At 39.4% G+C, this 13,591-nt stretch overlaps 2 protein-coding genes across 13 annotated transcripts in view; one reads left to right on the forward strand and one right to left on the reverse strand.

Annotated features, from left to right (window-relative positions):
• The window catches only part of akap13 (A-kinase anchoring protein 13), a 60,612-nt gene extending 58,492 nt beyond the window's left edge, over positions 1-2,120 (reverse strand). For all 7 annotated transcript variants that reach the window (XM_037452176.2, XM_037452185.2, XM_037452182.2 and 4 more), the window contains exon 1: positions 1,898-2,120. The gene's annotated coding sequence lies outside the window, so the exon portion shown is untranslated. The remainder of the gene's footprint in view (positions 1-1,897) is intronic.
• Positions 2,121-7,402: 5,282 nt separating this feature from the next.
• Positions 7,403-13,326, forward strand: ska1 (spindle and kinetochore associated complex subunit 1). 6 transcript variants are annotated; one of them, XM_037452191.2, is made up of 8 exons: positions 7,457-7,521; positions 7,874-8,032; positions 8,126-8,225; positions 8,317-8,426; positions 9,744-9,838; positions 10,741-10,872; positions 11,453-11,622; positions 12,954-13,326. In XM_037452191.2, the coding sequence occupies exons 3-8, from the start codon at positions 8,126-8,128 to the stop codon at positions 13,100-13,102; spliced, it is 756 nt and encodes a 251-aa protein (XP_037308088.2). In that variant the 5' UTR covers positions 7,457-7,521; positions 7,874-8,032; the 3' UTR covers positions 13,103-13,326. The 6 variants fall into 6 exon arrangements, with proteins under 6 accessions (XP_037308087.2, XP_037308092.2, XP_037308086.2 ...); XM_037452193.2 differs by having other exon boundaries at positions 7,462-7,521; positions 7,971-8,032; XM_037452190.2 differs by lacking the exon at positions 7,874-8,032 and having other exon boundaries at positions 7,403-7,521.
• Positions 13,327-13,591: the final 265 nt, after the last annotated feature.

A 13,591-nucleotide genomic window follows, 5' to 3' on the forward strand; every position in this document is an offset into this window, starting at 1 on the left:
TTTCCTTTTCTGGATAAACCCGCTCTGATTCCATCATGTGCACAAAATAAAGACATAGAGGCTTGTTAAATGGACTCGTTCAGCCAAACAAACTAGTTTTTGTCCTCATGTTACCTCATCTGCATGAGTCGCTGTTTCAGCTCAGCTGTTGTTGTGTCTTTCTGTCCTGAACCTTTCCGTCCTTGTAATTGCATGAATGTGCCAGTGTGAGATAGCCTTTGGAGAGGATATGGACCGTACAATGTTCAAATACATTTCTCCTGTAGAATCATGCATCAGTTCTGTGTTCTATTGAACGATATATAGACAGGACGTAGGTCATTGTTAAATCATTGACAATTTGTTCACGACAGACGACAGATTGTTACGTCATCGACGTCCATGTAAGGACACAATATTTAATTTTTATTCAATTGATTTATGGTACAATCAATGGACATGAAGAACAGGGCATGAAGTTTGGATTGTGTTGTGTTGTGTTGATCTTTTTTTTTCTTTTATGCTTTTCACATTTTAATTAAATTTAATTCATTGCTTTTTTAATGGCTGTACTTGCATCATTCGATCATTATATCAGTGGCATAGATACATGACAGTTGTATTCTTTATCCTTCTTTATTTTTGGGACAGTATATCATCCCAAAAAATTAATTATTGTGCCAAGACTTCCAATCTTTTCCGTCTCTCTCACTCGTGTTTATGTTCTTAGCCAGAGTCAGTGTCCCAATTGTCACATTATCTTAAGAAACCAGTTTTGGGCTTGTGATAACATAAGTCGACCAGTAACGTGTTGCAATTTCAGCCGGTGACACAACAAACTAGTTTCACATGTAGATGCTGCAATAAAACCAGAACACTTTTCTAGGGCGGAGATGTGGTTTTGACATGTTTCACGTATTCTAACTGGATTTCACAAGTAACAGCTCATGTGAGAAGGAAAAACGCAGCTGAGTTCTGCGGCTGTCCACAGATAAAAGGTGAGTCAGAAATAACCGGCTCCAGCCACACGATTACGTTCTCATGCAACATTCTGTGCATAGTGTGTAGCGCCTAAAAATACTTGCACAGTGCAAATCCACTCAGGTCGTCTGTATTTGAGTTTGTAATACATTTCTATCTGGGAGAGGGAGGGGAGGAGGTTGAACAGGAATCGGTCTGGTTAAACTTCCATTGGAGAGATCAGAAGGTTTTGAAATAATTACAGGTTTTCCTAGGAAATGGTGGCAAGCGTAAAACAACATAAGACATTAGTCGCAACATCTGACAATTTCCATGGGGTGGCTTACGATTTCACTGGTGAAATCTTCCAAAAACACAAACAAGGGGAACCGTGTGTCGTCATCATCATCATCAGGAAAAAATACTTTTGTGTTTACCTTTAAGCTTATTTAATGTGCGAGTGGGAGCATATATATATATATATATATATATATACACACACACACACACACACACCTCTCGCCTACCTAGTCAACCTATTATGACGTCATCGAGTAATACGCTTATTTATATTAGTTAGTTATATTTATATTTATATTATTAGTTATATTATATTAGTTTAAGTAGCTAAAAATCACAGCTTTATGGCAACACCTGCGCGCGCACACGCAACTGTATTGTGTGCATTATCAAGAACAGACGTGAATAAAGGCCGTACTGCTGTGGGACTTCATTAGGAAACGTCATGTAGAATAGTACCAAACTGACGTAGAGTTGGACCGAGAGAAGAGGCGACGTAAAGAAAAGCCTTTTCTTGCCAAAGACTCGATGTTCGGAGCTGCAAAAAGTTGCAGAAAACCACAAAACTCAAGGGAAAGTTTCGTACCATTGGAGAATCCTCCCACACCGCACACAAAGTTGAAATCTAAGCACAAGCAGCTTGTGGCTATCTTCTTACCTTGCAGTGTTGACTCCACACTGAGATCACCCTCCTCAACTGCGTCCTTCGTCTTTTACGCGGAACACGCTCAGTTATCGGGAACTCTTCGGCTCAAATATCTCCTTTCGCTAAGTACAAAGCGCAGACGGTACTATTAAACAGTACCATTTTCTTTCACGTATAAGTCCTTTTTCATGTCGGGCGCTGGTTGGGGAGATACTGGGTCCATGCTGAGAGTCAGTCCCCGACATCAAGCTCGAGAGAGAGGAAACCCCGCATATCCGGTGATTCCTTTTCAAAATAAAACTCAGTGGTTCTTGTTGCGGACATGAAAGCAACGCGCCGCTTTGAATGAGCATCCTTTAGTGAACATGACATGACGGCGTTTTGATACTTTGTGTTATAACAGACAAGGTTACAGCTAAGGAAAAAACTTTGTATGAATCGCATTGTATGAATCTGCATTTATCTTCTGAGGCTTCAATTTAAATGTTTTGTAATAGTGTAAATTTAACATAAGGCGAGATTCTGTAGATTTGATTCATTTTCCCTTTTTGTGTTGCTGATGAATAGGTCTAGGCCAAGTCAAAATCTTAAAATTATGTCGTTTTTTCTGAATATTTTTTGTCGGCAATGTAGTAAATCAGTGTGCCACATTTGTGTGTTGTGTTCTCCACAAATGGATTTAGGATATAGCAGTATGACCTCTCGTGGTCCAAGGGGGAAAGTACATCTTCGAGCACCTACCTACGTATATACTATATAAAAGTTGTTCAGTTTTTTTATTTATTCACTTTTTAATAAATTGATAACAGACATTTCACAGTTCAAGTTTTCAAGTAACATTACTGGCATGCAGCTCAGCCCAACAATTCAACAAACATTGGGAATTCCATTAAAGTTTAATTGTATCTTCTAATTTGTATTCTATTATTACTTTAGTGTACGGTAATAATAAAGTAATAATAGAAAATTAGAAGATACAATTCAACTTAATGGAATGTTTGTTGAATTGTTGTGCTGAGCTGCATGCCAGTAAAGTACAGTATATATATAATATATATATATATATACTTTACAATTCAACAAACATTGAGTTGAATTGATCTTAGTTGAGAACGCAGTTAATGTTACGATTACTGAAGTCTCCTTGGAGAGAGATACATTTGAGACTCACTGAACTTTTAACAAAAATAAAAAGCACAATGTTCTGCTGTCGCATTCCATCACCTCCTTTAATCCGGTAGACAAATGCAGTGTTAGTAGTAGAACATCTACCGATATAAATATTATATTATAATATATAACAACAGCTTAGTTTATAAAAAAGCTTAAGTTACATGACATTGGAAACCAATGCGTGAAAACCAACTTCTCAGTTATAACTCTGTCATGTTGCCCCTCCTCCCACACCTGATTCCCTCCATGTAGGCCTTCTTATGAACATTGAAGGGGACATATTATGAAAACTCATGTGGCCTTCTGGCGCGTTCACCAACCCCCAAAGGCTGAAAGAAACAACTTCCTGTAATGAATTAATACTAACGAACACAACTGGTTTAGATGTTGTTTGTTGACGTCATCGTACCAAGGGGGAGTCCCTTACATGGCCTTGGCCCTCCCCCCAACATCACAAAGAATTTTACTTTGTCCGTGCAAACCGAGGTAAAATGCACAGACGGCTGTGCAGTCCTGCACAATTCTCTACAACGCGCCGCAGGATGAGAAGCACTCAAGACCAGGGCTTGACAATAGCACCCGGTTATTTCAGAATTCGGCTGTGGCGGGGAAAGCAGCCACTCTCATTAGCCAATTTAGTGGGTGGAGTTCTATATATCTCTGTCTATTTGTCTATTGTACTGTAAGGGACTGTCTTGTGTTTAAGAGAGTATCTCTCTTCAGTTTTGCTGTAGAGGGGCGAAGGCGGTTATTACTGTGTCATGAGCGTATCCTCCACGAGGCCAGAGCACTCGGTAAACCGACTACGGACCGGGACGTCGTCTCAGTTTATCTAGCCGACTGAATCCGCTTCAGAGCGTTCAAGGCATGCTTGGAAATGAAGACTTGTTTAACAGCAAAAGTGGAGGTCCAGTTGAGAATGGCTTGTTTATGATCCAGCCAAGAAAGTAATGTCTTGCACTGATTGTAGGACGTACGGGAGTGAATAGTTGAAGGGGGACATTTTTGTATTTGGGACAAGCAAGTGGAAACACTAAAGGACAATGAAGTTTCCGTTGGCCATTTCAAAAGCATTGCGACTAAACGGATAAGGGTAAGATCCCTGGTCCTCATGAAGTCGGCAGAGCTTTACAACCTTGCACCAGTAATATGCAGTGAGCTACCCTTTTTGTCTTTGTATTTATTAGTTTCACATACAAAATGAGCTTCACAAATCTATAACAGTTGAAGACTTGGTGACTGTACATATTTATAATGGTCATTTTCATTTGAAAGGATTGTAAATCTAATTTTTCAAGTAAATTGTAGCAAACTCATTTTAACCAAATTTTACTCAAACATGTCCCAACCACAGTTACTCTGGAAAACCACTAGCCACAGTGGCCGGTGAGCAGAATTGTTAGTATATTGTTTAATATCAAAGCATTTGAAGGTGTTAGGGTTCTAATTACAAATTTGGGTCTGTTATTGAGCATGATATGTCTCCCTTAACATTGGGATCATTTTATTATCAAGTTATTATTTTCATATTGGTAGTGTAAGATATTAAAAAATAAATTAATGACCAGGTTCATAAATTAACTATAAATAAAATGCATTTAGTGTACACCAAAATACAACCACGATTCTGGAGATATGTATTCAATAAGGTAATGGGAATGTTGTAAAACCACTGTAATTTTGAAACTATAATTGAAAAGAAAAATACCAATCTACAGTTATGATTGAGTCTCTCACACGTGACAGGAGGCAGTGAGTCTAAACTTCCACCTACAATTGTCAAAGTTTGGAAAAGCACCAAAAAAGTGAGATTTCAACACTTCTTTGAACCCCAAAATTTAACATTTTCTGTTATCCCAGTAGGACAGACTTTTGACTGTTGTGACCGAGTTTAAGCACATTTGTCTAAACTAAAGCTGCTTTCTTCTGTAGCTTGGTTACCTCAATAGACCGTCCATCATTAGCGTTACCTTGAAGTTAGATATGCCACTAAACATGTCGTAGATACATCTATATGACCCCTACTTGATACTGATCATAACGAACATGTACTGTATAACACCACTATATTTCATCCATAGGATGTCAGTGTCAGTCGCGGTTGGTGGATTTCTTTTCTAATTTCAGTAAACATCGCAGTTTGATTTATTGCAAAAAAAAGGTATCAAGCATGTATTATTACTTTGGAGTAAAAAATGTACCATTTATTCCAACAGTTTAACATTGTAAGGACGTCTTATTCATACAAATCTGTATTTTAATGATTTACAGTATATGATATACCATATTGCAACCCGGAATCAGGATTCAGGAAACATTTATTGCCATACTATGTCAGACATACAAGGAATTTGACTTGGCGGTTGGTGCATGACAGACATTTAGACATTGGACAACATAGTGCAAAGAATGAAATAAAATATAATGCTGTGGGTTAGTAATCTAAAGGTATGGGTTAGTTTAAAAATAAATGAATTATCGTTAAAAAATGTTTAAAAAATAAATTAAAAAGTAAAGTGCACCAGCGAACAGAAAGTGACAAGTGAAAGTGTTTGTGCATGTTGTGGAGTGTGAAGGTGCTGCCATGTTCTGTCTATGAGGGGGGGGCTTCCATTATGGCGTTTTGCCCAACTCTGAAGCAGAAAAGGACTAGTAAAGGTAAGAAGACAAGTGTTATCCCAACTGCTTCGGGCTTGACTTTGAACTGCTCCTGAGCAGTGTTAATTTTGGCAGCTATTTTTCATTTAGTCATAGTCTTTTAGACAAAAATGCATGTTAGTTTTAGTCACATTTAGTCATTTTAATTTAGTTTTAGTCTAGTTTTCCTCGACGAAAACTAATTTAGTCTAGTTTTAGTCACATTTAAAAGCCATATTAAACTCCTTTTCTTCCCTTCTCAGGCCCAAGGACCCTCTGTGTTGTGTCTACAAGTGCATAATAGTCTAGCTTACAGTACTTAGGTTGTCCAATAAATATCCCTCCTAGGATCGGTCTATAGCAGGGGTGGCAAACTTTTTGACTCGTGGGCCACAATGGGTTCTAAAATTTGACAGAGGGGCCAGGAACAAATGAATGAAGTGTTTGTGTGAGCTGAAATAAATGACATGTGAAAAATCATTACATGAAAGGATTTGGCTTTTAACAAGTAGCAAAGCATTTATTTGCAAGGATATTTAACACATTTGCAAGGGTGTAAAGCTCCGCCGACTTCATGAGAACCAGGAACCCTAACGCAACACTTTGTGTCTTTGTTTGTTTACTCGCGATGCTTTTGACATGCTTTTGACATTTAACGTCCTGCAATCAGTGCAATACATTATTTTTGGGGCTTGATCATGAACCAGCCATTCTCAACTGGACCCCCACTTTTTATTGAACAGTCTTTTCTTTCTCTCCTGTTTAATTTTTGGTTTCATGACCAGTTTCTCTTGTGTCTGTCCCCCCCGGTTTTCCTCCACCTGCTCTGTGCTGCCACATCCTTCACCAGCACTGTGCAGCTCTATCAACAGCCTCCACCTGTCACGTGTGCTCACGCGTTCTTTGTTGCTTAGTAACAAACGTACGGTGGTCGAGACGGTTAAACACCGTCTTCTCAAGATGTGGCGTGTGAACTGGACCCTGCAATGAGTTTATTATTTAGACGTTTTTGGAGAAGACTACCGTAAAGGACTGTCGCTGGCACCGTCGGCCGAGAAAACAAAGCAGCCAGGTCCGCATAAACATCTCTGCTGGCCGACCAGCCCGAGCTGTTAAACGGGTCTTCATCTCCACACACGTCTCTGGAGTTCCCTGGCTTTAGCCTGCTAATAGTTAGCTAAACTGAGACAGCTGAGCTAAACCAAGGAAGCACACTCACACTCACCTAAGTGTAAAATGAATGAAAAATGAACACCGCTCCTGAGCTGTCCTGTTGTTTGCAAGAACTTTCAGAAAAGCAACAAAAGCACCATTTACCTGTCAGGACGAAGAGCAGGACATATTCATTTGTCTATCACTATGTTATCGACAGGCCTTGTTTTCATAATTGAGGTTAATACAACTTTAATGGCAATGGGTGAAAACCTCGTAGCTGCTCATGGAGTAACAGGTTGACGGTGGAGATAGATAATCCTTCCACGACTCCCCCAGTCATATGGCTCAAGTGAAGTGTCACCTCAGGAAAGGCCTACTCAGTTCACCTCTTGCCCATCCCACTCTGATTATACTGTGTAACTACTACGGACAAATTGTGAAAGCTACGGGAATGTGGTGACACCTTTGACAAACAGGGAGACTCTGAACTGCAATCTAATTTGGACCTCTAAGAGGCAGCAACGTGCTGCTAGGCGTATTGTGTACTTGTAATGCTTAAGACGAAGAAGAGAAAGCATGTTTGCGACTGCGCACAGGCAGTGACGTCACGGTTTACGTTTCAAATACCACTTGAACCCGGGAAGGCTGCATTGAGGATAAACAAGTAAAATGTGAGGTGGTTCAATTAAGCCCAGTTATTGTCATTATTATTATTATTATTTTCACTTTGCATAGAAGCAGTCTAAGTGGGTTTGGGTCTCAGTCGGAAGGCATTTGCGTGTGTTGTTCATATGCCCAACACCGTGACGCTATCCGACAGCTAACCGTTAAAGCCTAGTTTATGCTCCGCGCTGTGCGTGAGATGTCCGCGTTAATTCTCCGACGTCTGGAGAAGAGCTAACGTTGTTGCCTCCGTCGTGTTTCCATGACTACGCCAAAGTGGCTTCACAATTGTGTTTTTTTACCGGGAAGTTCCATGATAAAGCAAGCAATGAAAGCTTTAGTTGTTCATTTGGTATGTAGGGACAAAACGGGGCGACATCAGTGCTCCGTTCCCATCCAGATGTTCGTAGTATGTGACCAGGTCCTGATGATGATCGATCTGGTCCACCCTCACTAGGTGTTTCAGATTGCATCACTACTGGTAACTGTATAGTTTCCTATAATTGAATCAACCCCGAGGTAGTTGGTACACTTACTGTTGTCTAATTTCTTGTCTGTTTCAATGAAATTCACCTTTCCAATAACTCTTTCCAATGTGCTGCTTGTATTGAGATGAATGAGTTGAGCTTGATGAGTGGGTTGGAGGACATCAGCCAACACATCCACGAGAGGATCTCCTCCTTATACCGCATGCTGGATCTGTCAGGCGTTGGTATGAAGCAGTGATTTTCTATAACATTTGCTTATTATTCTTATTACCCATTAAGATGTGTCGTTGTATTCTTTTTCCACTCCACGTGTAGAATTGCCTCAGAGGAAGGAACTTGGACAAGAATTTGGGGCACTCGAGAAGCTTCTGGAGGAGTTTGAAAAATGTGTTGATCGACAGAGAGAGAGGCTGAAGCAGCTCAAGGTAAAATGGAGGCCTCGATGTGTAGCTAACGTTGGGTTTTATTTATTTGCACAATTTTAATAATAACTTGAAAATGCATGTCCTGCTGAAAATGCGTTGGAATGCTAAAAGCAGAAATTAATTTTAGAAAATTGCTGAAAATACAGAAATGAGAAAAACTGAAAGGAATTTGAAAGAATTGAAAATAAATGAAGAAAAACATTTAAAAACATTGTTGAAAATACAGACATCAAAAAAGCTGAAATGTATTTAAACTAATTCCTGAAAATACAGAAATAGGAGAAGCTGAAATTAATTTCAATATATTTGCTGACAATACACGGATGAGAGGATTAAATGACATACAAAGAATTTCTAAAAGTACATACATGGCGGAAAACATACATAGCAGAAGCTCAATACGAAAATTTAAAAAACTGCTGAAAATGGCAGAAACTGAAAGTCGAGAAAGCTTAGAAAATTGAAAAATGTATTTATTGGTCGTAAGAAGTAAGAATCAGTTATTTATGTAATACTAGTAGGAGAGAAAACTAGAGACGGATGAAAGGAGAGGGGTAGAAATACAGAGAGAGAGAGAGAGGGGTAGGGAAAGAGACAGAGTGAGTGAGTGAGAAAGGGGGGTAGTTAAAGTATTAATAGCAGTAAAAATACTTGTAGTACAACTCTTAATACTATAAAAGTACTATAAGTTGGGAAGAGGCAGAAAGCCCAGTCATATTGCAATATTATGGAGCAATATAGAACTATAGAATAGCTCTATTCTTAAACATCTAAATAGCTGTATGTCATTTATCTCATCTACACAACAGCATGTCATTTCTGTCTCTACGTAGTTGTGCGTTTACACTGCTCTGCTCTAATTATTTTAACACAACATGCATTTTGAATGGGAAACACATTAATTGTGGTAAACAAAAAAAAGTATGTAGAGAATGGGACAGATTGTAAAATAAACTTGTTAGTGCTCTTTGGTGAACAGAATTCAACACACTAGTATATTCACTATTATAATTATAACAATTATAACCAAACACACATTATTTGTCGGATGCCTGATCAAAATAATGCTGACCTCAAATTCAAAAGGTTGGCTGTGACACATCTTTTAAATGAATGTATTTGCAGTGTACAATTGTATATGGGTTGATTTGATCACTGGAGGAAACCTAAGATGCAGTTAAGTTAATGGAAAATGCATTTCTTTATCAGCATTAGCAATGAAACAACGTCAGTTAAAACCCTTTTCTCACCAAAAAGGAGACACTTTTCTGAATAGCCTCAGCATTACTTAATGCTTTTGTTTTCATTGTGTTTCAGGACCTTGAGCAGTCCTTCCAGAAGAATTTGCAGGATGTCCAGCACATAAATGAGAACGTACCTGCACACATGCCTAAGAAGAAATGTCCAGCAAAGTGAGGACACGTACATCATGCCTTCTGCTTGGTTGTTTTCTAGTTGATACATTTACAACACTTTTAATTTAATGAATTAAGCTTGCACTATAGTTTATTGTCTAAACATCAGGAATGTACGGGTTGTGTTTGCACACACGCAGAGTGAGGAAAATCCATCCTCCTCTTGGGTCAGTCAGAGAACGCATCCCAGTCAGATTTATTTATTATATTAAAGCAATAAGGTACGAGAGGCTGTACTTTATCTTCAACAGTTCGAGGGTGTAGTTAGGCAACCCTCGAACCGCACCATCTCATTCATCCACATCATGACCTCCACCTTAATGTCCGGTTGTGAAATCTCACATTGCCTCAAAATGATCATTTGTGGGATTTCCGGGTTTTTCCGGCGATCGCCACCGAGCTAAAAGCTAAAATGTCAACTAACAGTCGCGCAAAATCTAACGTGTTACTGTGAGTGTGCAGTGATATGGAACAATGGGGTCGATGTGAACAGCTACTGTACATTATGGCTGACTAATGCGCCCCCTGACTCGCTCTTGACCAATCAGAACGCTGGATTTCATCTCCCTGTGTTATAATGTACGTTACGCTCAAATGTGAGACGAGACTCAAAGAATTTGGGTTTTTATTGAAAGAAAAAGTTGATCAGCTGAACATAACTAGTGATTCATGTGCATTCATTACGTATACTGAGCAATGTAGAGCTCCTGTTCCTTACTTTGTGCACTATTTGGGATCTTGTAGGCACTACGTGATGCATTTGTATTGCGATTTGGACTTAAATTACCATAGCAACGGTCACATTTTTTCTACTCTGTTTTTGAGTTTTCAGGTGTTCAAGCACACAATACTGTGGCAATAAAGAAGTGACGCCTTGTGTTGTTTCTCTCATGCCTCAGTGGAGGTGAACCCGTAATGACCCAGAAGACAGACGTTCTGCCAGTTCCGTCGCAAAATGTCAAGAAAACCACCAAGAGCTTCATCAGAGAGATGGAGGTGATCACGGTGCAGGAGTTTGAGAGCATTCCTCCGTAAGTACCGGGTGTGTCCCATAGGTTTGCAGCTTTGATGGGAGCGGGACTGATGTGCGCATGTGGTGATGCAGAGAGCAGTAAACATGCTACCATGTAGAGACAGAGGTGACAAAAGATATTTAGTTTGTTTAATCTAATAAAAAGGTGTAGACCAGTAAATGTTTCATAGAAAATGAAAGAAATTGACCGTGAGCTGCAGGGCGGGGTAGAGGAAACAATTAAATTAAATTAAAATGTATTATTGCATCGCCAAAAGGGTGGGGAAAATGTAGGCGGGCCATGGAAATCCTTATAAAAAGAGTGTTTTCTACATTTAGTTATAAAAATGGCCAATGTTGTAATGGTTTCCTGTCCTGAGGGTGGCGCCTGAGGAACGGTTCTATTGTTGTTCGCTAGCTTGTGCACAGTGGACATGTCTCATGTGTGCTCTACACGGTTCGGCTTCACTTTGAAAGCTGTCTTGTTTTAAAGGTATTTAGCATGTGTTACATGGGTGGAGTGTTTGTATGGTTGTTGCACCCTAGCGTTCTTTCCCAGTTTAATGTTCTCTAAAGCCTGATCGTGGCGTCCCACTCAGGTACATGAAAGGACGCGTGTCTTACGATCAACTCAACGCAGCGGTGCAGAGCCTCAACGCGGCGGTGTCGGCCAAGTACAAGATCCTCCAGCAGTCAGTGAAAAGTCTGAACAATCAAACGCGCAAGCTGCGCCAGCGCTTCAAGGACCAGGAGACGAAGGAGACAAAAGGTACGCATGCAGGGACCATCAGTGTGTTAGGAAGGCTGCCATTACCAGAAGCTTTGATGAAAAGTACGAGTCTGATCAATGCTCAAAGAAAAGCTATGTGCTCAATGAATTCTAATTCATATCGAAATGCTAAAAATAAAACAAAAAATAACGTGGGAAGATCGTAAGCTCCACAGAGAGAGGCTGGAGTCTCCATCCAGTGTCCATCATCTTCATAAGGGGAGAGCGTTAAAGGAAATAAAATGTGGTTCCTAGCACATTCTAATAAAACTATTCAGTATCCCTGCTATTGCATCTCTGATGAGTCGGCCTTCCTGAGCATTTCAGTCTGTAAAAATGCTTTAACTCTGACGGGGTTTGCATGAGGGACCCTGTGCGTGTAGGCAGCACTCTGCTAGAGGACATGTTTGGCATCCTGCTGACATCAAATGCGAGTCCAACACTAACCAGATGGATGAGGTGAACCATTAACGGCTGGGGGCGAGAAGAAAACTCTAAAAATTCTAAAAAAGGAAAAGAAGAATGCGGTTCTAATTGGGAACAAATCTAGAGATACGTCAGTCTTTTGTGTATCAATCCCATGTGTTCTTTTGATTTTACGGTGTTTCTTAGTAATGTGAAATGAACTCTAGATTATCGATTACAAATGCCAACTGGAAGAAAACCACAGGTTTCCTTTGTCAATGTGGCGTGTTTGTTATTTCTGCTGCTGTTTTTACTGAAGGAACATCTCCTGAAATTCTGGTTGACATTATATCACATTGAAAGAAATTCAGTATGGGATACATCAGATGTCTACATACTTTTTTTAATAAATAGAAACGGTTCCTTGTTTAGCCCTCCTGGCATTCCAGTATTTTTCTTGCAAATTAATTCATTAAATTACTAGTTTCTTTCCGTGCAATGGGAATGAGAATTTACTTTTATTTGCATTCATGGAATTTGACTCTGGTTTACTCTTTGGTATCCCGTACATTTCCAGGTTTACAAGAAAGATAAAACCCGGAAAACAAAGAAAATATATGTATGTGTGTATAGCAACAAGAACGAACAATTCAAATAGTCTTAATTGGCCACAGTAGGCATCAGTGTCGTGAGGTTTTTATTGATGCACAATCTTATAAATAAAATAAAAGACAATTGATGGTGATTTGAGCTTTCATTCACTAACCTATTGTCAACAGTCCTTCATACATAATAACAACAGGAAACACTTCATTCTCAGCATGGGGACACACAATTATGTTTGAATGGTGCAAAGTGGGTTCACTGGGGTCCACTGCAACGCCATCGAAATGCTTCATGGCTCGGTTTGTCCCAATGTCTTTCAGGTCACTTTTTTGTGGTGGAGGACGACATTCGAGAATTCACTCGGATGAAGGCAGACAAGCGATTTAAAGGGATCCTCAACATGCTGCGACACAGCCAGCGCCTCCGAGAGCTTCGGGGCGGGGGCATCGTCCGCTACGTGCTGGTGTGATTGACATGGATGAATGATGGAGAGATTCTTGGTTCTCCTGTCTGTCAGACCGATATACCGAGCTCACTGTATCATCTAAATGTACATATTTCAAGAATTATCCATGGATATGCTATGATTTGCAATGTTTGTACGTTGATATATTTTGTTGTGGTGTAAATGATAAAGTGCTATACATTCATTCTCTGTATTTTTCAGCTAAATAAAAACTAATTCTTTAGGAAAAGTGGAATGGTGATTGATTTTTTTGCTATTGTACGGATAAGCTCATGAATTAAAAACATATTTTTTCTAGAAGCAGAGATCTGGAAGATCATAATGTGACTACTTAGTGTGATTAAATAGAGGAATCTGCATGTAATCAATACATGACGAATGAATCAAATTAATTCAGTATAATTCGAAATCTCTTTGATAATGTTTATTGTCATGTCACAACAAACTCAACATATATGTGTGATTGCAAATATAAATGAACAAAATAAAAGT

The sequence above is a fragment of the Pungitius pungitius genome, chromosome 6 (assembly GCF_949316345.1).
Source record: "Pungitius pungitius chromosome 6, fPunPun2.1, whole genome shotgun sequence".
NCBI lineage: Eukaryota > Metazoa > Chordata > Actinopteri > Perciformes > Gasterosteidae > Pungitius > Pungitius pungitius.

Bases quoted from the DNA above. Each gene is read 5' to 3' on its own strand.
- ska1 (XM_037452190.2), top strand. From the start codon at position 8,126: ATGAATGAGTTGAGCTTGATGAGTGGGTTGGAGGACATCAGCCAACAC. The intron at 8,427-9,743 runs GTAAAATGGAGG...ATTGTGTTTCAG, and splicing joins AGAGGCTGAAGCAGCTCAAG to GACCTTGAGCAGTCCTTCCA. The intron at 11,623-12,953 runs GTACGCATGCAG...AATGTCTTTCAG, and splicing joins GGAGACGAAGGAGACAAAAG to GTCACTTTTTTGTGGTGGAG.